At 41.6% G+C, this 24,272-nt stretch overlaps 1 protein-coding gene across 4 annotated transcripts in view; it reads right to left on the minus strand.

Annotated features, from left to right (window-relative positions):
- Positions 1-487: 487 nt before the first annotated feature.
- The window catches only part of TSEN2 (tRNA splicing endonuclease subunit 2), a 49,248-nt gene continuing 25,463 nt past the window's right edge, over positions 488-24,272 (minus strand). For all 4 annotated transcript variants that reach the window (XM_015074645.3, XM_015074643.3, XM_053218934.1 and 1 more), the window contains 6 exons: positions 16,062-16,112; positions 13,072-13,210; positions 5,368-5,404; positions 4,529-4,640; positions 3,421-3,510; positions 488-2,484 (listed from right to left, as the gene is read on the minus strand). In XM_015074645.3, the coding sequence (XP_014930131.2) occupies positions 2,425-2,484; positions 3,421-3,510; positions 4,529-4,640; positions 5,368-5,404; positions 13,072-13,210; positions 16,062-16,112 (489 nt within the window). In that variant the 3' untranslated portion in view covers positions 488-2,424. The remainder of the gene's footprint in view (positions 2,485-3,420; positions 3,511-4,528; positions 4,641-5,367; positions 5,405-13,071; positions 13,211-16,061; positions 16,113-24,272) is intronic.

The following is a 24,272-nucleotide window of genomic DNA, read 5'->3' on the forward strand; positions in this document are numbered from 1 at the left end:
ATAGTTGAGAAAGGTGGTCACATAAAAGATACAGTCTTGGCCAAGTATGTATTCCTTCTTTTTTGTGTATATATTTTTTGCACTGGGTAACAAAACAACTTGTAAAAAGTGCTGGTTCCACAAAGTTTTGCGGCGTTCTTGAGTGTGGTGTGCTGTTATAAAGCCAGTGAAATTCTTGTATGGAGGGTGCATGGCCAGTCAGCGTGATGCCACTGAGCACATGCTGGTACACTGGGCAGCTTAGATACCTTGGGAGAGCTGAGAGAGAGGATTTGGTGAAGAATTCCAGTTTTAAAGCAAATCTCGGAGGTTTGAGATTTAACAACCACATAAAACATGCTTGGAAGAGAGTGGGTGAAGCAACTTCTCTCTAAGGCGGCAGGCAGCATCTCCCCAATGAACCACAGCCATTTGTGAAGGTGGTTTTATCACAGAGCAAATTTCCAATCTTGCTGAACCTGAGCTTTTTTTAAAAAAAAAAAACACATGCCATCTGTTACATTTATTTCAGAAGGTAAGAAAAAAGTGCCAGGACATAATACATCTAAAGACAAGCTAATACTGCTTTTAGCTGGTAACTGTGAGGCTCATGTAACCCAAAACCTTTGCTGGTACATCATTCCAGAACCCCAGGGCCCTTGGGAAATGCTGAAGAGTGCATAGCCCACTGCAGCATGTTCAGACGGTGTACATGAAGGGGGAAAATCTTTCATACAAGGCTTGTTTAAAGATGGTGCTTTTGGACATCCTTCTAGAACTTTCGTTTATAAGTAGTATCTGCGTAGTCTTGTGGCTTTTCTACATCTTTACTGTAGCCTTTACATGAAGCCTTTACAGTTTAAGAGTTTACATGAAGGCACATTAGCAGATGATAAGCAGGTGATGTGGGTGCTCACAGAATGACAGAACTGTGATGAAGGATTCACAGAAGAGTTTTTACCATCAAGGCATATGATGCACTGATTGGGTATGGAGAGAAGTGTCACCACAAATGACAGACGAAATGGGGAAAAAAATAGCGCCTGAAATTTTTGCTGACTTTCAGGGTTTTAAAAAAGTGATGATGTTTGAAAGCCAAGTCTCTGACTTTGCTAAGGAGCCTGGTGAGAGCAAAGCGGGTAGTAAAAATGTTGAGCTACTAGTATCGCTAACATACAGTAAAAAGGCGTATTACTGAGAGGCTCTTTCAAATTGGTAATCATATTGGTCTGCAGCCGAGGGAAAAAGAGGAGCTCCCTTATTTGAATGCCAAATGTTTGAAATGTAGATCATGCAGATCTAATGCTTTTGTTGCAAGAGCAGGATCATGATGTGAACAGAAGCACCATGTTCAAAAATGACATCAGGTGGAATCTCAGGCCGCCGGAAGCTCCGAGACCACACGTCACAGGAATGCAAACATTCCAGCTCTCACCGTCCACTTCCGGGGTATGCAGTGTCAAAGAGAAGACTGCCATTGTCTTGAATTTGGACACTGGATGAATCTCACACACCTGTTTCCCTCAGGCTGTCACTGGTTTCCCTCCTGCTCATCTTCCCCTCCACCCCTGCTACCCTGCAAAACCTTCACTGGTATGTAACCAATTTGAAAAAGGCTTTGTTTACTGAGTTTTACTAAATGCTAACTGCATTCATTATGTATCCTCATACGTTATTTCACTACCTATTTTTATTTTACAAACAAGTTCACTGAAGCAAGATGCAATTTTTATCTAATACTGTATAATACTGTGGTGTACTGGACACAAATGTGCCCATCAGTGAGCTGAGAGTTAATGATTAGGTGATGATGTTTTTGAAAGGCTTTATGATACAGAAATCCTGGACAGATAATAAGTGGATTTTCCAGGGTTGAGTAATTGGTTGAAGTTCTTAGAAAAGATGAGACACATCATTTTTTCCATTTAACATATTGGCACACAGAGTCTTATAATCCCCAAGTCTCCTTTCCGGCACACTCTCAGGGACACACTGGATGTGAGTAATGAGATGCATGAGTAGAAAAGAGTTTGGGAAACTGTACTGTGTCACATAAATGTAAACTACTGTCATTGTCAGGTAAAATCAGAGAGTAACAGAATTTCCCTGTAGCTGGAAGAGTCCTCTTGGAACTCATCTAGTCCAGTGTGCTTACTGAATGGGTGAGGATGTGGGCCCACAGATGAGAAATTCAGGATCAGTCAGGGTCAGTGACTTACTCAAGAACAGAATCTGAAGGCCAGCAGAGGGCTCTTTGTTCGCCCCTGTGTCATTTTATCTTTTAAAATACTAATTGCTTTTTGGTGATGGGGGGGCCATGCCCTTTAGAACTTTTCAATTACTGGGCGATTATAGTAAGAGGACTTTTTACCTCACACAGAACTTGGCTTACTGTAGGACACTCAACAGTATTTGTTGGTAAATCAGAATTCTGAGGTTGAATTGTTAAAGTTCGTCTGGGTCACTTCTCTCTCGTGAAGAAACCCAACGGCTTAGAATCACCTCCTGCAACCAATCAAAATAAAAAGGTGACTGAAAGTTTCAACATCAGAAATGAAAGAACATGCTAGGTGTGTGACATCACAGTAACATTTCACAAAGAGTTGTCTGTATAATGATGACACCTGTTCCTATTCCTTGTTACTGAAACATCTGGAGAAAATGTGAAGGCTGGCAGTACACACCTTATACGCAAATACTACCTACCATAATCACACAAAGATTTTAAAAGCTAAATGTGCCTTGGCCTTGGTATCCCACTGGGACATTTCAGGAAAAGGAATCTGAAAGCTAGCACGAGAACCAAATCTGAGATGTATCCGGGTATGCATCTGATGTATCCGGGCTGGCAATGAGAAGGGAGAAGTGGATCTGGGCTGGCATTTTAGGAACAGCTAACCTAGTGGGCACAGGCAAGACAAATTGGATGGATGAGGTGCTGAGGGTGGGGAAGCCGAATGGCGACTGGTGGGGCTGTAGAGGGACCAAGTGGTGTGAACAAGGAGATGGGGTGCAATGTTAGAGATGAAAGAGGACGAGGACAGCTGCATGTGGGGGAGTCGTCACAGGCAGACAGGCAGTTACTTGCAGAAATAGCGAGTAACCCTGGGGGACAGCATGATGAACGTGGCAGTCTTGCCAGAGGAAAACTCTCCAGGAAGACTGGGACCTGGGAGAGGCTTGGCTGGGCGGTCCCAGGCCGCCTGTGAGAGCAGTTTCAGCTGAATGGTGGGGATGGAAGCCAGATGACATTGTAGGTAAAGCAGCAGCAGGAGTTAAGGGGGACTGAGAGCAGGCTCAGCGGGGAGAAGGCCTGCGGGGGCTTCCTGTTACCAAGGCAAGAGGTTTTCCTTTCTTTTCTTGGGACCACGTGTTCCAGAGGACACAATACAGTGGATACGGTCTTTAGGATGCCATGAACTTGTCTCTGAGTTTACCTACCTGAACTTTGATTCGTTTCATACACTCTGGTGACTCCATCTCTTTGTCAGTCATGGTAGAGGGTTTAATCAAATAGCACAGCATAAGTTCCTATTGAGAAACAAAGAACAATCTCCACATCCCACACATAATAATATCAATTTGGGTGCGTGATCAGGAAGTGCAGGCAGTCTCCATTCCCTCCCACTGAGTGCTCCTGGAAACTCACAAAGCACACCGGTTTCCTCCAGGAACACGAATGGGCCTGGGATCTAACTAAGGACCAGGCCCATACAATGGGTGTAAAAATACTGGAAACAGTACAGATTTCCTATTTCTAAAAGATAAAGCTATTTTTTACAGGCTAAACCTAAGCAGCTTCACCTGCAGACAAGGCAGTTGCCCCCTGGCCTCTGCTGGGCCTTCTGGTGTCACCTCCCACAGCGCCTCCAGCAGCAGTGGGACAGACTCAGAGGGGCTCACAGTCTGTGTTTGGTTAGCAAGTTATTGAGTAACAGAGAACACACAAAGCTTTCATCCTTAGTAGTCCTGGGGTAAGATGAAATTTCCCTCCTATCTTGACGGGAGCAGGATATGGCAGAAGACAAGTCCGGCAGTCAGATGACTCTGGGTCTGAATCCCCATTCTGCATATAAGCTGCATGATCTTGGGTTTGTCCCTTATCTCTGACTCTGATTCCTCACTCTTAGGGATAAGGATACCAACAGGGTGGTGACAAAACATGTACAGTGTTTAGCTATAAATACTAATATCCTTCCTCTCGCTTCAAGAGATCTGCTAGCTTTGAAAAGAAATCAATGTTTTGACTCCTTTGTGAATGTGTGTGATTAACTTTTGAGCGTGTGTTGACGGCAGGCCCGGGAAGGGAGGCAATGCCCACCAACATCAATCACTAGGGATCTTTGAAGCTCAATTCGTGGTGCTCAGTACCAGAGGGTAGGGGCAGGGAACACGAGAAGAGGTCAGCTTCTAGCCCCCCACCTTTTTAGAACTTCACTGGCAGGAACACTGTGAAGTTCCTACAGATGACTTTTATGATTCTACTACATTTAAGAAAAAAAATCCAAGCATTTAAATGACTTGTGAATGCCAAAGCTGATGTCGTTACCTTGGAGACATTAACTGAAACTCTGCTCAAGGCAGCCAGTGACCTCCAGCTGAAAGGTCTGCGAAGAGAGCCCTCAAAATGGTCGTCGACTAATTCAATAATGACAGAATAACTGGAAGACAGACAGAGGGCATTAAAAAGCATGAAATCAACCTCTTTAAAAAGAATAATGCTTGTTCTACCAAGAACAAAGATACAGAAAATAAAATGTACACCATCTCCTCCTAAATTCTCTACAACGTTATTGGGAAAAATATTAATGAAAAACTTCTACTTTACATTACAAACTTTCAGGCTGATCTCAACAGTGACAAGGAGAGAACAGAAATACTTTACCCAACAAGAAAGCTGTGAATTCATTCAACTGTTTAGATACTCACTGATATTAAGATGAACAATTACTGCATAGGTTAACTGAATGTGTAATACTAAAACATATTATAACCTATTTATTACTATGTACATAGTACAACATTAGTGTATAAAGCACAGTTGCAGAGCATCTATTCCTAACAGGCCAAGAGAAACATGATTGTAATTGTTTCTGTGGCACAGGAGGTCACTGGAGGTCAGAAATTTCCTCCTGTCCTTTGAAGCCATTACCTTACTTAAAAAATCACCACAGGGTCACCTGGGTGGCTCAGTTGGTTGAGCATTCGACTTCGGCTCAGGTCATGATCTCACGGTTCATGAGTTCGAGCCCCATGTTGGGCGTGCTGCTGTCAGTCTGTCAGCACAGAGCCCACTTTGGATCTTCTGTCCCCTTCTCTCTGCCCCTCCCCCACTTTACACTCTCACTCAAAAAATAAATAAAACATTAAAAAAAAATCACTTCAAACCTTGCATGGTAAAATGGAGGGCCTTTTCGATACAACACTGCAAAGAAAAAGAAAGAAAATATATAACCCCTTAAAATCAAAATCTTACTGTATTATTGATGTTTTCTCTTCTCCAAAGAGCTATAAATACCCAATTATCTGTACATGGGTAATGTGCAAAATGTCCAGTAGTCTATTTTTAAAACCCAAACTGTTTTTTTTCCCCCTTGGAACAAAATGCAATTAATAAAGCAAATCTGTGGCCAGGACCTGAACATTCTCATCCCACCCTCACCCCACAAATGAAATCCAAACTGAAATACAAGTGATTTCTGTCTTGCCTCTTGTCTTACAATCTCCAGAGTGAGAATGTGAAATAATGTCACAACATGTGAAGTTCATATAATAACATTTTGTTATTAATTTCACATCGGTGCAATTCAAAGTGCCTGAGCTACTCTGGCTACGTACAAGTTGACTTGAGTGTTGGTACTAGAGATGAGTAACCATACGTGCCACTTGTGGAGATTGGTCTGCCCTACTGATTTAATCTATGGCGCTCAAAAGCCAGTGCCCAAAAGAGCCTGGAGCAGGGACTCTGCCACGTGGACTCTGGAACTGTGCATGGAATCCTGCAGAGGCACACAGTCTGTGGTAGGGAGTAGCTATCTGTTCATCAAACCTATTTCTCCTCTCTTTCCAGGCACATGGCTAGACCCTGTCTCTCAGTTTCCCAAGACCCTTCCATGCACCAATTGTGTGTTTATTCCTTTTTGAAGGTGACCTTGAAAGCCATGTGGTGAAGGCCATGGAGCCACAAGGAAGCAACCTGGGCTCCTGAAGCACCTTTGGGAGTCGATTGGCCCACCACTCAGAGATACTGGTTTTGAATTTCACGTGCAATGAAATTGTTAGGCCTCTGAGATTTGGGGTTTATATGTAACTATAGCTGTAAAAATTACCTTTACTAATACACAATTACATCTGTAAGCTTGTGGCCAGTGCAAACCAAAGCAGAAAAACTTTTTATCCATTGAAGAATTGACAGAATTTTCCTTTTTGGCCGTAACAGTACTGTAGCTAATCCCATTTCCCTAAGGCTCAGCAAGCTCAGAGCCAACTTTACAGCCTCAGTTAGTAACCCTGTAGGATCCTAGAGACAATACAGCAACCCTTCACCTAGAGTACATTTTCTAGGGTCACATTTCCTTTTTATTATTTTATTTCCTATTTAAAGTATATTTAAAGGATTTGGCAAGCAGCTCAAATTCACTGTGTAAGGGCACAAATTTAAGTAAATACCCCAACATACAATCCTCAATGTTTTGAGACGCAGTGGAAAGAAACCATGTACTGGAAAAAACTTGAATTCAGGAGTTTTGTTTCCTGTCCAGTCTCTGCCATTCTTGGAGGTGTGACTCCAAACAAGTTACTAATATCTCTGAGCCTCAGTGTCCAGAATTACAAAATGAAGAACAAGGGGAAATTGAGACCTTTTCTAGCCCTCAAATACCATTATTTATGATCAGGCACACATCTTGAATCTCATGTGCATCTGGAACACTGGAACATTCACAGCTCGAAAGCAGCTCTTACCTACAGTTTGGGTCACTTCAGATGACTGATGATGATGGTAGAGTTTAGAAGTTAAAAGCATGAACACTGACATCAGACAGACTCAAGTTCAAGTCTTGGCAGTATCAAGACGACATGATGACACCCTGTGTTTCAATTTCCTTATTATAAAAAACCTGGTGTAGTGACTGAATGTAGAGGCATTGACATGGTGGCTGACATAAAGTAAGGGTTCAAAATGTTACCTAGGATAGTAATCATAATGATGACAGCATATTCAGAGGGAAAAGTAAAATTGTTTTTACAAAAATTCCTCTCAAGCAGAAAGATGAAAACTTTGGAACTCTAAGAAATCCTGGGCATTCAAAAATAAAGTCTGAAAGAACGGGGAAATGAAGGGAAAGCTCCTTCTTTTAAGTGAACGTCAGAGATGGCGTGTGGAAGGAACGACAGAATTACAAAATGATGATTAGTGTAAGAAATTAATTCAGGCAACTGTTATAATTATCAGGGAACCAGATATGCACAGTCTCACCCTACACATTACTTGTTAATTACAAAAGGAAAAATGTAATTTTACAAGACATCTGACAATGGTCACTTCGGCCACGTGATCATACAGTGGGACAGCCTGATGTTAACTACCTCCTGATGGGGCACAATAAATACACAGAACACCCATGCATGCTGAAGAATGGTGAGATGGAGTCTAATGATGAGGAAACAATCGAACATATCTAGAATGTGGGATATCCTCTAGGAGTTTTCAAGAAAACTCAGTATCATGAAAAACCAACAAGGTAGAGAAACCGTTTTAGATTTAAAAAAGCTAAAGAGGCCGTAGTGGGGTGAATCGTGGCCCCCAAAAGGTACGTCTACATCTCAATCCCTGAATCTGTGAATGTGGCCTTGTTTGAAGAAGGTTCTTTGCAGAGACTGGAGTGATAAGCCAAGGGACACCCGGTGCCACTAGAAACACTATAGACAAGGGACTGAGTTCCCCTACTGCCTCTGGAGAGAGAATGGTCCTGTGAATGTCTGGTCTCCAGAACTGTGAGAGAATAAGTTTATGCTGTTTTTCTAAAAAAAAATTTTTTTTAATGTTTATTTATTTTTGAGAGAGAGAGACAGAGCGTGAGCAGGGGAGGGGCAGAGAGAGAGAGAGACAGACACAGAATCCGAAGCAGGTTGCAGGCTCTGAGCCATCAGCACAGAGCCTGACGTGGGGCTCAAACCCATGAACTGCGAGATCATGACCTGAGCCAAAGTTGGACACTTAACCAACGAGCCACCCAGGCGCCCCAGTTTCTGTTGCTTTAAGCCCCCCACCCCAGTATGTGGTAATTTATTATGGCAGCCATAGCAAAATAAAAGAGAAACCTATAATACCAAATGTGATAAGTGAACTGTGACTAGAGCTGGTATTGAAAACAAAAACAACCTCCCCCCGCACAGCCACAAGACACATTTTGGGGACAGCAGAAGAAAATTTAAATTTTCTGATATTTTGGTGATATTGAAAAATTCTAGGGGCGCCTGGGTGGCTCAGTTGGTTAAGTGTCCAACTTCAGCTCAGGTCATGATCTCATGGTTTGTGGGTTCAAGATCAAGCTGACAGCTCAGAGCCTGGAGCCTGCTTCGAATTTGGTGTCTCCTTCTCTCTCAAAAATAAAATAAATGTTAAGAAAAATTAAAAAAGAAAAAAGAAAATTTCTAATTTCTGTTGGGTATAGTACGGTATTACCGTTATGTGGGAGAACGTCCCTATTCTTACGAGCTGCATGCAGAAATACTAAGGCTTATATGCGCAGATGTGGAAAATGTTAAAGTATTTAAAAAATTTGACTAGAAAAGAAGCCAAGAGAGTGGTTCAGGAAAGAACCAAAAAGGGAGACAGAAGAAGGTGCACCTCCTTGTTCTGTGAGGAGTACAGAGGAGCTGCTCTAAAGCCTCTCCCTGGCTCTGTCTCTAGGTGGGGTGCTATGCCCAGGACGGTTCCTCTGGGCTCTGGGAATCCTGTAAACTCTGTTGGCTTCTAACAGCTCCCGTCATTCCACTTGTCCTCTGACTTCTAATTTGCAGGCATCTGCGAAATCACATGACCGAACTTAGTCAATGCAAATCCAAAACTGGAGTGTATGGGAAGGAGGCTTGGGAGTAACTAGATCTTAATTTACATCAACCAGTAGCTGCCTGCGTCAGCAAAAAACAAAAACTCTACACCTTGAGTTGGATTTTCGCTTTCTGGCTGGCAGAGAAGTACCACTCCGTGGTACACGGAGCTTGGACCCAGACAGAGCTAATCTCTGCACCTACTTGCTGTGGGACCCTTGGCAACTCCCTTGACCCTTTTAAACAGTGATTTCCTCAGCGCATTATAAAAGGAGGTGAATGCCACACGCCTCACAGGAGTATGAAGAGTAAATAAGACGAGGGAAGAAAAGCACCAAGGCAAGGTGCCCGGTTGCCATAAGAGCCAGCAGCTATGGGAGCTTCTGGGTGGGGAATATAAGGAAAGGCTCCCACTTGGTTTCTAGTCTAGTTTTCATCAGTGGGTGATCAAGGTCAAGTAGCTCAGCAGCTGCACTTGATTTGAGATCCATATCACTAGCTCGAGTACCACTCCTAGAATGAAATGTGATTGACAAGATTTATTCAAGGGAAGAGTTTCCCTGATAAGATGTGAATTTCATAAGGGCCCTTTGTCATGAGTCATTACCTCTGTAAACAGAAACAATGGTCAAGAGAGGATGTCCTGGGTTTAACCTGTCTTGGCAGTTCTAGGGTATGTGTGATTAGGTCATCAACCCTCAAAATAATATTGCTAAAAAACAGCAGCCACCGAGGAACTGTGCCCAGAGAAGAGGTAAAGTTTAGGAAACCGTGCCTCTTTTTAAATTTTGTGGCTTTTTTTTTTTTTTTTTTTTTTTTTGAGAGAGAGGGACACAGAGAAAGCAAGGGAGTGAGCATGTGTGCATGAGTGAGGGGGTGAGGGGCAGAGAGACAGAGAGAGAAGGCTAGATATCACAACTGTGAGATCATGACCTGAGCTGAAATCAAGAGTTAGATGCTTCAACAACAGAGCCACTCAGGCAACCCTACTTTTTCTTTTTCTTTTCTTCTTTTTTTTTTTTTTTAAAGATTTTAAGTAATCTCTATACCCAATGTGGGGCTTGAACTTACATCCCCAAGATCAAGAGTCACATGCTCTCCCAACTGAGCCAGCCAGGCACCCCAGCAAGCTGTTCCTCTTATCCCAGGCTAGCACTGCTTGTGAACCTCTGCTAAAGCAGGAAATGTGAAGACACCCTTCATGTTGCTGCTGGGCCAGAGACCTGGTCTCAAATTAATTATACAAGCAGCCTGAAGTTACATGATATGACCCAGCTGTGGCAAAGGCCTCTGGGGAGTTGGAAAATAGCAGTTGTTTAATTTCTTTTAAAAAAACATCTGTCCTTTCAACCATCCCCATAAGGCAGTTTTGGTTTTAAAATTACTCTTCATTCAAAAATATGGCTTAGTATTGAAAATACATGAGATAAGGTATGCTTAGAAGGCACTCAACATAGGCTCCTGTCCCCTGCAACTTTTTATTTTAGTTTTTATGAAGATGTTTTAAATGTGTGTGTGTGTACGTTATGGTGTTATCCATGTTATATGATGAGCAAATGGAAACTCAGAGAGAAGTAATTTGCTTGAGGTCACACAGTAAAGAGGCAGAGCTGGCTATGAACCCAAAGAGCTCTCTTTACTAGCCCCCTGCCACTTCTCAATGTGTCCCTGCAGACTTCTTGACTGGAAAGTTCTAATTCAAGTTTCACTCCTACAATGAAAAAGCTGAAGAAGACCTGCCAAGTGTTTACACTGAGTGGCTACTCTTACAGGAGTATGAAAAGGAGAACAGGGCAGGAAGCCAAGGAAGGAAAATGGGCACATAACTTATTTAAACATCGTGAACTGTGGCCAATACAATTACGTGGAAACCTAGCAAACTAATCTCAAGCTAATCCTGATCATTCGTGTGGTAACCCTGAGTTAGGATATCTGTACCTGAAATCCAGCCGTGGAACAAACAAAAGGAATCATTTATCTTAGAGGAATAGGAAATTCTTAACATTTTGGACTGCAGACACGTTCCCTCCCCGCTTGAGAATTTAGTGAAAGGTTCAGACTCTTGACCCATAAAAACACACCAATCTAAAACACAGTATTTTATATTGTGCTGGGGATTCCTGAAGACTATCCTATGATTCCAGGTTAAGCACAGTTTAGAGCATTTAAAGATTTAAAAGAATGAATTGGCTTTCTTTGGGTATTTAAAAAGGCTCAAAGCATTTGGAAGGACCATATGACACAGGTCAAAAGACCTCAGGGGCCGTGACTTCTTAGAAGACCTTTCAAATATATTGACATTTTTTGTCTGAACCTCACAAGTAATTCTGAAAAGCATCCAGGAAGCACCCTCACTTGGGAGGTGAGGAAAATGAGTTTGAGGGACTTGGCAGTGACACTAGTGCTGGGCACGGACCCTAGGATTTATGCCCACTGACCCGGGCCTGTGGCTTTGGGAGCCACTTACACAATGACAACTCTAAATTTTTATCTGAAGGCTGTCCTATGCTCTAGAATCATCTATTTTACAGTATCTCCACTGGACTTAATATGTCTAAAATACGAATCCATGTATGTAAGCATTATCCCTGATTCCTCTTAAATGAAACTCCTACATCCATTCTGTCTGCAGGGTTGGTTGGGCTCAGCTTCCCTAACAAAGTCTATCTGCTTCCATTTTTGCCCCCTGCCCCCCATCCCACAGTCTACCAGTAACAGAGGAGACAGAGAGTTCTATTCATTTAAGTCACTCCTTTGCTCAAACTCTCCCAAGACTTCTAATCACCAGAATAACAACCGGGCCCTACATAATCTGCCCAAGCTTAATTTGCAGACATCACCTCATGTAACTCTCCCCTGGGATCTCTAAGTACTAGACACACTACCTTTATGCTGTTCCTGAGACTTCCCTGCCTCAGGGCCTTTGTGCTTGCTGTTCACTCTGTGCCTACCATGTTCTTTGCTCTTCCCCTGGGATCTCTAAGTTCTAGACACCCTGTTTTTATGTTGTTCCTGAAACTGACTGAGCTCATTCCTGCCTCAGGGCCTTTGCACTTGCTGTTCACATTGGGCCTACCATGTATTTCCCCAGATTCTCAAGTAGCCTGTTCCCTACCGTGGTCACATTTTGTTTGTTTTGATCACATCTTTTCAGAGCCTTTTCCTAACATTCCTGACTTTCTATCCCTCTACTATGTTTTATTTTTCTTAGTATTTAATAGTCCCTGAAATTAGATTATATATTTACTTGTTTGCTTATTGATCTCCCCAGCCAGAATGTACGCAGCTCCATCAAGGCAGCTCTGTGTTTGTTTCATTCACCTCTGTCTTCCTGGTACCTAACAAGACTTGACCCACAGAAGAGTCTCCGTAATGATCTGTTGAATAAAGTGCTCATCTGGTCCAAAAGCCTTACTTTAAGATAAGAAGATGCAGTTTCTAAGGGCCTGGGCTCCAGAAAAAGCCCAGCTCCGTAAGTAACTGGTCCTGGAAACTATTAGGGGCAAATGACCCATTCTCTCACAACTGCAGTCTCTCTATCGGAAAAATTAGAATAATAAGAGTATCCTTTGCTGCTTTAGGGATTAAATAAGATAATGAATTTTAAAATGTTTGACACATAGTAGATGCTCAACAAATGGTAGCTGTGATTATTCTTCTAATTCTGTGATTATTCTCATTTGCTAGATGTGACAATGGAGGCCTAGAGGATGAGGGACTCCCCAAATCATAGGAGTGAGTGGCTAATGAGAGGAGGGGGCAGAGCTGTAAAACTCTCTTCTCAGATTACAGAGTGGTGAGAGAAAAAAACCTGAACACTTAGGCCTCCAGGCTTCTATCCTGGGCTTGCCCCTTAGACTTCCTTTCCACTCTTCCTGGACAAACCCTCCACTTCAATCCAAATATTCTTACCTAAGCCAGAAGGAAAGCATCATCCTAGAAAAAAATGAGCAACAGTACATATAACCAATTCAGTTTTCACCCCGGGATCTGCTGCGAACCTTGGTTCTCGCACCTACCGAGTCAAGAATTACTTACGTAAATCTGTCCCATACTTCAGTCCCACTTTGGGAACCCAGCCCTTGCTTCGGAAGTAATGGTATGCCATGTACGTAGTCCTGAATGTGGGCTGAACTATAGGGAAAGCTTTCCAGAGCTTCAGGATTGTTAAAGGCTCCTAACGTTTAAAAAAAAAAAAAAGAGGGGCATGATTATGTATGTGTTCACTCATCATTCAGCCAGTGAACGGACATCTACACTAAGTGCGGAGCGGAAGCAGTGAACACGGTGCCCACAACGGAGGGACTTAACAGAAGATCTAGGCCCATGCTGTCCAGTATGGCAGCATCAGATATAGGCCCGAAGGGAGATGTGCCTCAAGGGGAAAATACACATTGAATTTCAAAGACTTGGTAGGAAAACAAGAAAGTAAACTATCTCAGTAAGTTTGGAAATGTTGAGTTAAACAAATCTTGCAAATAATATAAATTAGTTTCACCTTTTTTCTCTTACCTCCCCCACCCACCTTTATTTTTATGAGACAGAGAAAACATGTGCACATGTGAGCTGGCAGAGGGGCAGAGGCAGGGAAAGGGGAAGGGGGAGGGGGAAGGAGAGAGAGAGAGAGAGAGAGAGAAAGGGAGGGGGGAGAAAGGGAGAGACAGAAAATCTTGAGCAGGCTCTATGCTCAGAGTGGTTCCATGCTTGATCCCATGACCCAGAGATCATGACCTGAGCAGAAACCAAGAGTTGGATGCTCAACCGACTTACCCACCCAGGCGCCCCTTTTTTTCTAGCGGCTACTAGAAAATTTTAAAAAGGACCCACATGGCTCCCATCTGAGGCTTGTGTTTACTTCTGTCAGAGAGCACTGGTTTGGAGGACCTGGGAAAGGCTGCCCTGAGACAGCAACATCTGAGATGAGGAGGAAGTAGCCGAATGGAAGGGGATGGTGGGAAAATTGGGGGAGGTGGGGTGGCTGTAGAAGAACACTCTGGGCAGAAGGACGAGTGCGTGCCGTGAGCTCAAGTGTGACAAGTCCACCAAAGCCACAAGGCAGCAGGTTCCAAACATTTTGCAGACCCAAGAGAGTAGCTACTGTATGTCAGGCCACTTTCAGAAAAGCCAAAATGTAATTTTGTAAAAGCTTAAAAAAAAAAAAAAGACGCTTCATTTAGTCCTTGAAACTAGAGGGTGTGTTATCTCATGGCACAAATGAGCAATCCAACAGCTTCAAAGGGCATTTTGTTCCTTATGGAGGATGTGAAGAGACCGAGAATGGCTTGGTTCAGAGAACATTCAATTTTTTGGATGGTTTAGGGCTCAGTCAATGAGACTTGCTCAGTTTGTCTCAGCCTAAGATTTAAAATCCATAAATATGAGCTACAGGTTTTTTTTCCTTTCCTTATTCTTTTTTTTTGCAGTTGTTCCTAAGATAGAAAATCCATACATATGTGGCCTTTATTTTTTATTTTATGTATTTACTTTTGAGAGAGAGAGAGAACGCAAATGAGCAAAGGGCAGAGAGAGAGAATCCTAGGAGGGGAAGAGGGAGGGGGAGGGGGAGGGAGAAAGAGAGGGAGAGAGAGAGAAAGAGAAGCAGGGCTCACCTGAAGCAGTGCTCATGTTTTACCCAAAGCAGGGCTGATGTTCACCAGAAGTGGGGCATGAGCTCACCCAATGTGGGACTCAAACTCATGAACCATGAGATCATGACCTGAGCCAAAGTCAGATGCTTGACAATTGGACCACCCAGGCACCCCTATGTGTGGCCTTTCAGTCTTAACGCAAGGAAACAGTTGGCCCTCCTCTAACAAGAAACAGTCTTTCAGGGAAGGTTGAACTTTCGATATAGATAGCCCATCAAGTTTCAGAGGCTGAGGATTCTATGTAGCACTGGAATGTTCTGACAGATTTTGGCTAAGGTCCAGGAGAGGAGGCAAAGGTGGGCTAAGAATGGCCACCACCTGAGAAAATGAATCACCCATCAGCCGACATGTTTCCAAACCACTGGAATAGTCGTGAAAATAATTCATATAATCAGAATTTGAAGAATGATAAAATTATGCACTCCCAGGTACAGAACAAAATATATTGTCTCTATTATTCTGCTTACCTTTCTCTTTTTAATTTTAATTTCATTTGAATTATTTTGAATAGGTATTATATTCACATGCATAGAAGTGTCCAATGAAGTCTCCCCTTCTATCTGTGCGCCCAGCCTCCAATGCCTCCACCAGAAGGTAAGCCGTGGTACCAGCTTCTTGTGGGACTTTCTAAGGGCAGCAGGCTATAGTATAGAATCACGGCTTTGGGAATACCTTGACATAGCTTCAATTATTAGTTCTAACCAGACTAGCTGTGTGACCTTGGGTGAGTTACTTAGTTCCTTTGAGCTTCAGTTACCTTATCTGTAGAATTCTTACCAGGCAGAGGCAAGGATTAGGTACTGCAGGTAAGGTACTCAACACACAGCTTTTACCGAAGTAAGTGCTAAACACGGACAGTTTCAACTTTTGTTGCTAATTTTTAGTACTTTTCTGACACAGATTTCCTGATCATTATTTAAGATATTGATCTTCTCCTAGTCTCTGGGAATGAAATCGAATCTAAAAGAGTCAAAGCTGGCTTTTGCCTTAATAGTCCCAATTCAGGACCCAAAGCCCAAATGTGGAAAAAAAATCTGATCCAATTTTACTGGGTGAAAGTAGGCACGTTTGTATTACGGCAATGTGAAAATTACTAGAAGCTGCTTTCAACACCAGGAAAAAATATTTTTTTAAAAATTTTTAATGTTTATTTTTGAGAGAGAGAGAAAGAGCGAGCAAGCAGGAGAGGGGCAGAGAGAGGGGAAGACACAGAATCTGAAGCAGGCTCCAGGCTCTGACCTGTCAGCACAGAGCCCACACAGGGCTCAAACCCATGAACCGTGAGATCATGAACTGAGCCAAAGCTGGACGCCCAACCAATTGAGCCACTGAGGTGCCAGGAAAATTTTAAGTGGACTGTATCTAAATAAGACATCTTACCTTCTCATAGTAGATGCTCAGACATCCTAGAGCATAGACCAGGAAAAAGGCCTAAAAACAGAGCAAGCAGAAAATGCTCATTAGAAACTGTCCCACATTCTTGAGAAGTTATTTTACAGACTGATTTCTCTTTGCCTCAAGTACAAACTAACATCCTTAAATCATCTTCAAAATGGTGACATTTTTTAACATAAATGATTCATGCAAATTTAAAGGACTTAAAAAACATCTAAGAAAATATAAAAGTCACAAATTGATTAAAAATCAATTAAAAAGGCATTTGTATGATATTTCCATGTATTTTTCCCCTTAAAAATCACATAGCTAAACTGGAAAATGATGTAAATAGCTGTAACAACAGCAACTTTTGCTCATTAGATTTTCCTCTGTAAAATTAAATAACCATATTAAACTGAGAAAAAAATTTACAGAAAGAAATATATGGAAATTTGTGAAAAGTAGGCAGTGCAGATTTGGCTTGCATAACAAAACATGAGTTTTTTAGTCACCCATGCAGTGAAGTGATTTCCTATTAAGTAATCCCTATCTTTCCATAAACTTCATTATATGGTAACTTTTTTCCCCCCCCAAATGTTTGTTTATTTTTGAGAAGGGGGGGGAAAGCATGAGTGGGGGAAGGGCAGAGAGAGAGAGGACAGAGGATCTGAAGCAGGCTCTTTTGCTGGCAGCAGAACCTGATGGGAAGCTCGAACTCATGAACCGCGAGATCAGGACCTGAGCTGGTCGGATGCTTAACTGACTAAGCCACCCAGGCACTCCCATTATACAGTAACATGTTTTACTTGTATGAGGAGGCAGGAGGAAAAGCAAGGAAAGTCAGCTCTAGTTGAGTAAAATCATACTTGGAAATAAAAATAGTTTTTTAAAAAAGTTTATCTTTTTGAGTAACCTTACACTGAACATGGGGTTTAAACTCCCAACCCTGACTACTGACTGAGCCAGCCAGGTGCTGCAAAAGTGATAAAAGTTAAGACAATGCCAAACATGGATACCACCAAATAGACCCTGTTTTTCACTCTACTTGTAGAGGAGAAAAGGATTCATGTTTACACCTGAACAGACTTACGCAAAATTGCTGTGTACTAGTGGCTAAATGGTGGCTATTAGTAAAACTGGGTAACTTTCTGTATAAATATGAGGATGGGAGATTCATTTACAACCAAACGACAAACATTATGCTGCTGCTGCCACCTCGCACAGATAAGGAGGGCCCTCTTATGGAGTGTGGCAACCGAGATGCAGTCCCCAGCCAGAAAGGAGTGGCCGGTTTTTATCAAGAAAGGATGCTGTATTTTGTCAAATGCTTTCTCTGCATCTATTGTGAGGATCACGTGCTGAATCAGAAAAATATGCAGCCAAGAATTCTTTATAGCAAGGCTGTCATTTAAAATAGAAGGAAAGGGGCACCTGGATGGCTCAGTGAGTTAAGCGTCCGACTTTGGCTCAGGTCATGATCTTGCAGTCCGTGGGTTCGAGCCCCGCGTCGGGCTCTGTGCTGACAGCTCAGAGCCTGGAGCCTGTTTCAGATTCTGTGTCTCCCTCTTTCTCTGACCCTCCCCTGTTCAAGCTTTCTCTCTCTCTGTCTCAAAAATAAATAAAATGTTTAAAAAAATTTTTTTTTAAATAGAAGGAAAGATAAAGAAATTCCCAAACAAAAACTAAAGGAGTTCGTGACCACTACACCAGCCCTGCAAGAAATTTTAAGGGGGACTCTTTGAGCGGAGAAAAAACAAAACAAAAAGACCAAAAGCAACAAAGACTAGAAAGGACCAGAGAACATCACCAGAAACACCAATTCTACAGGCAACACAATTCAAAAATCACTTGAAATGTAAATGGACTAAATGCTCCAATCAAAACACATAGCGTATCAGAATGGATCAAAAAACACAAGACTCATCTATATGCTGGCTACCACAGACTCATTTTAGACCTAAAGACACCTGCAGATTGAGAATAAGGGGATGGAGAACCATGTATCATGCTACTGGATGGCAAAAGAAAGCCAGAATAGCCATATTTATATCAGACCAACTAGATTTTAAAACAAAGGCTGTAACAGGAGATGAAGAAGGACACTGTATCATAATGAAGGGGTCTATCCACCAAGAAGACCTAACAATTCCAAATATTTATGCCCCCAACTTGAAAGCACCCAAATATATAAATCAATTAATCACAAACATAAAGAGCTCACTGATAAATAATACCATAATAGTAGGGGACTTTAACACCCTATGTACAACAATGGACAGATCATCTAAGCAGAAAATCAAAAGGAGACAATGGCTTTGAATGGCACACTGGACCGAATGGATGTAACAGACATATTCAGAACATTTCACCCTGAAGCAGCAGAATACACATTCTTCTTAAGTACATATGGTACATTCTCCAGAATGGATCACATACTGGGTCACAAATCAGCCCTCAACAAGTAAAAAAGATCAATATCCTATCATGCATATTTTTAGACCGCAACGCTATAAAAGTTGAAATCAACCACAAGAAAAAATTTGGAAAGACCACAAATACTTGGGAGACTAAAGAACATCCTACTAAAGAATGAATGGGTTAACTAAGAAATTAAAGAAATTAAAAAGTACATGGAAACCAATTAAAATGAAAACATGACAGTCCAAAACCTCTGGGATGCAGCAAAGGCAGTCATAAGAGGGAAATTTATAGTAATCCAGGCCTTCCTAAAGAAGAAGAAATGTCTTAGATATACAACCTAACCTTACTCCTAAAGGAGCTGGAAAAAGACAGCAAATAAAGCCCAAAACAAGCAGAAAAAGGGAAATCATAAAGATTAGAGCAGAAATCAGTGATATTGAAATAAAAAAAAACAGAACAGAGCAATGAAACCAGGATCTGGTTCTTCAAAAGAATTAACAAAATTGATAAGCATCTAGCCAGATTTATCAAAAAGAAAAGGACCCAAATAAATAAAATAATGAATGAAAGAGAAGAGATCATAACCAACACTGCAGAAATACAAACAATAGGAGAATATTATGAGCAATTATATCCCAACAAATTGGGCAATCTGGAAGAAACAGACAAATTCCTAGAAAGATATAAACTACCAAAACTGACACAGGAAGAAATAGAAAATTTGAAGAGACCCATAACCAGTAAGGAAATTGAATCAGTAATCAAAAATCTTCCAACAAACAAGAGTCCAGGGCCAGATGGCTTTCCAGGGAAATTCTACCAAACAATTAAAGAAGAGCTAATACCTATTTTTTTGAAGCTGTTCCAAAAAACAAAAACAGAAGGAAAACTTCCAAACTTATTCTATGAGGCCAGCATTATCTTGATTCCAAAATCAGACAAAGACCCCACTGAAAAGAACTACAGACCAATTTCTCTGATGAATATGGATGCAAAAATTCTCAACAAGATACTAGCAAAGTGAAGCCAACAATGCATTAAAATAATTATTCACCATGACCATTGGGATTGATGGGCTGTATGGTTGATTCAATATCCACAATTCAATCAATGTGATACATCACATTAGTTAAAAAAAAAAAAAAGATAAGAACCACATGATCCTCTCAATAGATGCAGAGAAAGCATTTGACAAAATACAGCATCCTTTCTTGATAAAAAAAAACTCAAGAAAGGAGGGATAGAAGGAACATACCTCAAAATCATAAAGGCCACCTACGAAAGACCCACAGCTAATATCATCTTCAAATGGGGAAACTGAGAGCTTTCCCCCTAAGGTCAGGAACATGCCAGGGATGTTCACTTTCTCCATTGTTGTTCAACATAGTGTTTGAAGTCCTAGCCTCAGCAATCAGACAACAAAAACAAAAAGCAAGCAAATCAGCAAGGAAGACGTTAAACTTTCACACTTCACAGATGACATGATGCTCTTTTGGAAAACCGAAAGACTCCACCAAAAAACTGCTAAAACTGATACATGTATTCAGCAAAGTTGCAGCATATAAAATCAATGTACAGAAATCAGTTGCATTTATAGACGCCAATAATGAAGCAGTAGAAACAGAAATCAAGGAACTGATCCCATTTACAATGGCACTGAAAACCAAAAAATACCTGGGAATAAACCTAACCAAAGAGGTAAAAGATCTGCATGCTGAAAACTACAGGAATCTTATGAAAGAAACTGAAGACACAAAGACATGGAAAAACATTCCATGATCATGGACTGGAAGAACAAATATTGTTAAAATGTTGATACTACCCAAAGGAATCTACACATTCAATGCAATCCCTATCAAAATAATACCAGCATTCTTTACAGAGCTAGAACAAACAATTCTAAAATTTGTATGGAACCAGAAAAGACCTGGAATAGCCAAAGTAATGTTGAAAAAGAAAATCAAAGCTGGAAGCATCACAATTCCAGACTTCAAGCTGTATTACAAGGCTGTAATTATCAAGACAGTGTGGTACTGGCACAAAAACAGACACATAGATCAATGCAACAAAATAGAGAACTCAGAAATGGACTCACAAATGTATGGCCAACTACTCTTCGACAAAGCAGGAAAAGAGTATCCAATGGAATAAAGACAGTCTCTTCAGCAAATGGTGCTGGGAAAACTGGACAGCAACATGCAGAAATATGAACCTGGACCACTTTCTTACACCATACACAAAAATAAACTCAAAATGGGGGCGCCTGAGTGGCTTGGCTGGTTAAGTGTCCAACTTCAGCTCAGGTCATGAGCTGATGGTTTGGTGAGTCTGTGCCCCATGCTGGGCTCTCTGCTGACAGCTCAGAGTCTGGAGCCTGCTTCGGATTGTGTCTCTCTCTCTGTCTCTTCCCTCCCCTGCTCACACTCTGTCTCTCTCTCAAAAAATGAGTAAATATTGGAGTGCCTGGGTGGCTCAGTCAGTTAAGTGTCCGACTTTGGCTCAGGTCATGGTCTGGCGGTTCGTGGGTTCAAGTCCCGCGTTGGGCTCTGTGCTGACAGCTCAGAGCCTGGAGCCTGCTTCAGATTCTGCATCTCCTTCTCTCTGCCCCTCCTCCACTTGCACGCTGTTTCTCTCTCTCTCAGAAGTAAATAAACATTAAAAAAATTTTTTTAAATGAATAAACATTAAAAATAAAATAAAATAAAAAACCTCAAAATGGATGAAAGACCTACATATAACAAAGGAAACCATCTAAATCCCAGGGAACACAGGCAGCAACCTCTTTGACCTCGGCCACAGCAACTTCTTACTTGACATGTCTCCCAAGGCAAGGGAAACAAAAGCAAAAGTGAACTATCAGGACCTTATCAAGATAAAAAGTTTCTGCATAGCAAAGGAAACAATCAACAAAACTAAAAGGCAATTGATGGAATGGGAGAAGATACTTGCAAATGACATATCAGATAAAGGGTTAGTATCCAAAATCTATAAAGGACTTATCCAACTCAACACCCAAAAAACAAATGGTCTAGTGAAGAAATGGGCAAAAGACACAAGCAGACACTTTTCCAAAGAAGACATCCAGATGGCCAACTGACACATGAAAAGATGCTCAATGTCGCTCCTCATCAGGGAAATACAAATCAAAACCACACTCAGATACCACCTCATGCCAGTCAGAGTGACTAAAATGAACAAATCAGGAGACTATAGATGCTGGTGAGGATGTGGAGAAACGGGAACCCTCTTGCACTGTTGGTGGGAATGCAAACTGGTGCAGATGCTCTGGAAAACAGTGTGGAGGTTCCTCAAAAAATTAAAAATAGATCTACCCTATGACCCAGCAATAGTACTGCTAGGAATTGACCCAAGGGATACAGGAGTGCTGATGCAAAGGGGCACTTGTACCCCGATGTTTACAGCAGCACTTTCAACAATAGCCAAATTATGGAAAGAGCCTAAATGTCTATCAACTGATGAATGGATAAAGAAATTATGGTTTATATACACAATGGAATACTATTTGGCAATGAGAAAGAATGAAATATGGCCTTTTGTAGGAACGTGGATGGAACTGGAGAGTGTTATGCTAAATGAAGTAAGTCATACAGAGAAAGACAGATACTGTATGTTTTCACTCTTATGTGGATCCTGAGAAACTTAACAGAAGCCCATGGGGGAGGGGAAGAAAAAAAAAAGAGGTTAGAGAGGGAGGGAGCCAAAACATAAGAGACTCTTAAAAACTGGGAACAAACTGAGGGCTGATGGGGGGTGGGAGGGAGGGGAGGGTGGATGATGGCTATTGAGGAGGGCACCTGTTGGGATGAGCACTGGGTGTTATATGGAAATCAATTTGAGAATAAATTTCATATTTAAAAAAATAAATACAATGATTATTATTGGACTAAAAAAAAGATTTAATGAGATTAAATCTTATAAAAATTTTAAAGGCTACACAAAGCACCTACCTGCTCAATTCATTTTAGTTTCCCCTCCTTTTTAAGGAACGATTTAGATATTACAGCCTGGAAAATTTCAATCCTCTGTTTGCTAAGCAAGAGACTCCTTCCTGGTATGTGTTAGAATTTAAGTTCCTTAGAAACTTTCCATTATCAGTCAACAAGTGTTTCTCTAAGAACTGATGAAACTAATGCCTCATTAATATTTACTGGCCTAAAATAAACGGCTTTTATGAATATACACAAACTGCTCTTAGGTACTTATTACAGATGGAGTGGATCTTAATTCAGTTGAGTTGGCTTTACTTGGAATTAAATCATCAGCAGACTGGGGAAGTCAGGGGAGGGAGCGAGTATGTCCCTTGAGATCTCATTAGTAAGTTTTCACTATCAGAGCAAAATGGAGGGAAGAGTTTAATGAGGATTTAATGTCACATCACTAAATCTAGTTAGAGCCCAAAGCATTATAACAGAAAAACAGTTCTCAGTAACAGATCTCTAAGAGACAGATCTTTAAGTCAGCTGTGGTATTACCATTCTCAATCCCTAAAAAGAACTCCTCTGAATCACCACAGAAGGGCCGCCCGTGTTCCTGAGGACATTTATGGAAACACATTAAACTGCAGAGTGGTGCACCAAACATGGGTGATTCATTCATAGGAAATCTGCCAAAACAGAACTGAGAAGCAGAGCTAGGTCTCACTGCACGCTCCCTGAAAACTGTAACACCTCTCTGGAATGTCCTCTGGAACCAAGCAGCTTCCAAGAACACAGAGCAACCTCACCTACCTCCCAACACTCTTGCTTTTCTTCAGGGAGTGTTTGGGAGACAGCAGTGGACAGCAGCCCCTTTTCTTGTAAAAAGCACTGAATGGAATACAAGTAGTCACCTACTGGGACAGTGAGCGGACACCTAACGCTCTCTGCCTACTGCTGCTGCCTCCCAGGGCAGAGACACTGCCTGGCTCCTCCTGGCCTCAACTATCTGGCCCACCCTCCTATTGATGCTTGTTATGGTCCTCACCCTTCCCTGACACAGCTGTCTGCAGTGCCCTGGTGCCACCCGGTAGAGAGACAGACTCCTGGTAGATACTCATAGTTGTGCCCTCCACAGTCTAGCCATCCTGTATTGCCATCCAGGACTGAGCTGCAAGAAAGAGCCCATGCTGTCCAGTGTCCAAATGGCAATCCCCCATTTATCCTTTAACCTCCACAGATACTACCGACCTTGTAAAGTCTTCCCAGCTATAATTAGTAACCATAATTATTAAGCATCCTGGGTAAAGGATACTAGAGGAGCAACACTGGCACCATCCACAGACTGCACTGAATGTAATTATTTCTGGGCTACCTTTAGAACCAGAGTCATAGTCTGTTTATTTCTGTATTGTTACTACTAAGCTCAGTGCCTGGCACACAGGAAGTACCCAGTGAAAATTTCTGCAAAACTGACTGCAAAGAAAATATTCCAACTAGCTTTTGTAAGTAATTTAATTATAATTTACAAGTAATTTAATAACTTAATAATGATAATGACAAGAATAGCATGCGGTAACACTTACTGAGCATTTTACTATATATCAGGCACTGTGCTGAACCCATCACAAGCAGTAGTTAATTCCCAGAACATCTTATGAATGAGATGCTATATAGCCCTCATTTTACAGAGAAGAAATCAAGGACCAGAGAGCTCAAGCCCTTAGAGAATGGGTATCCACAGTGCTGTCCAGAACTTTCTGTGATGACGATGTTCTACACCTGTGCTATCCAATACAGTTGCTACATCCACAAGCAGCTGCTGAGTGTTTGAAATGTAGCTGGCGCAACTGAGAAA

The sequence above is a fragment of the Acinonyx jubatus genome, chromosome A2 (assembly GCF_027475565.1).
Source record: "Acinonyx jubatus isolate Ajub_Pintada_27869175 chromosome A2, VMU_Ajub_asm_v1.0, whole genome shotgun sequence".
Taxonomy (NCBI): domain Eukaryota; kingdom Metazoa; phylum Chordata; class Mammalia; order Carnivora; family Felidae; genus Acinonyx; species Acinonyx jubatus.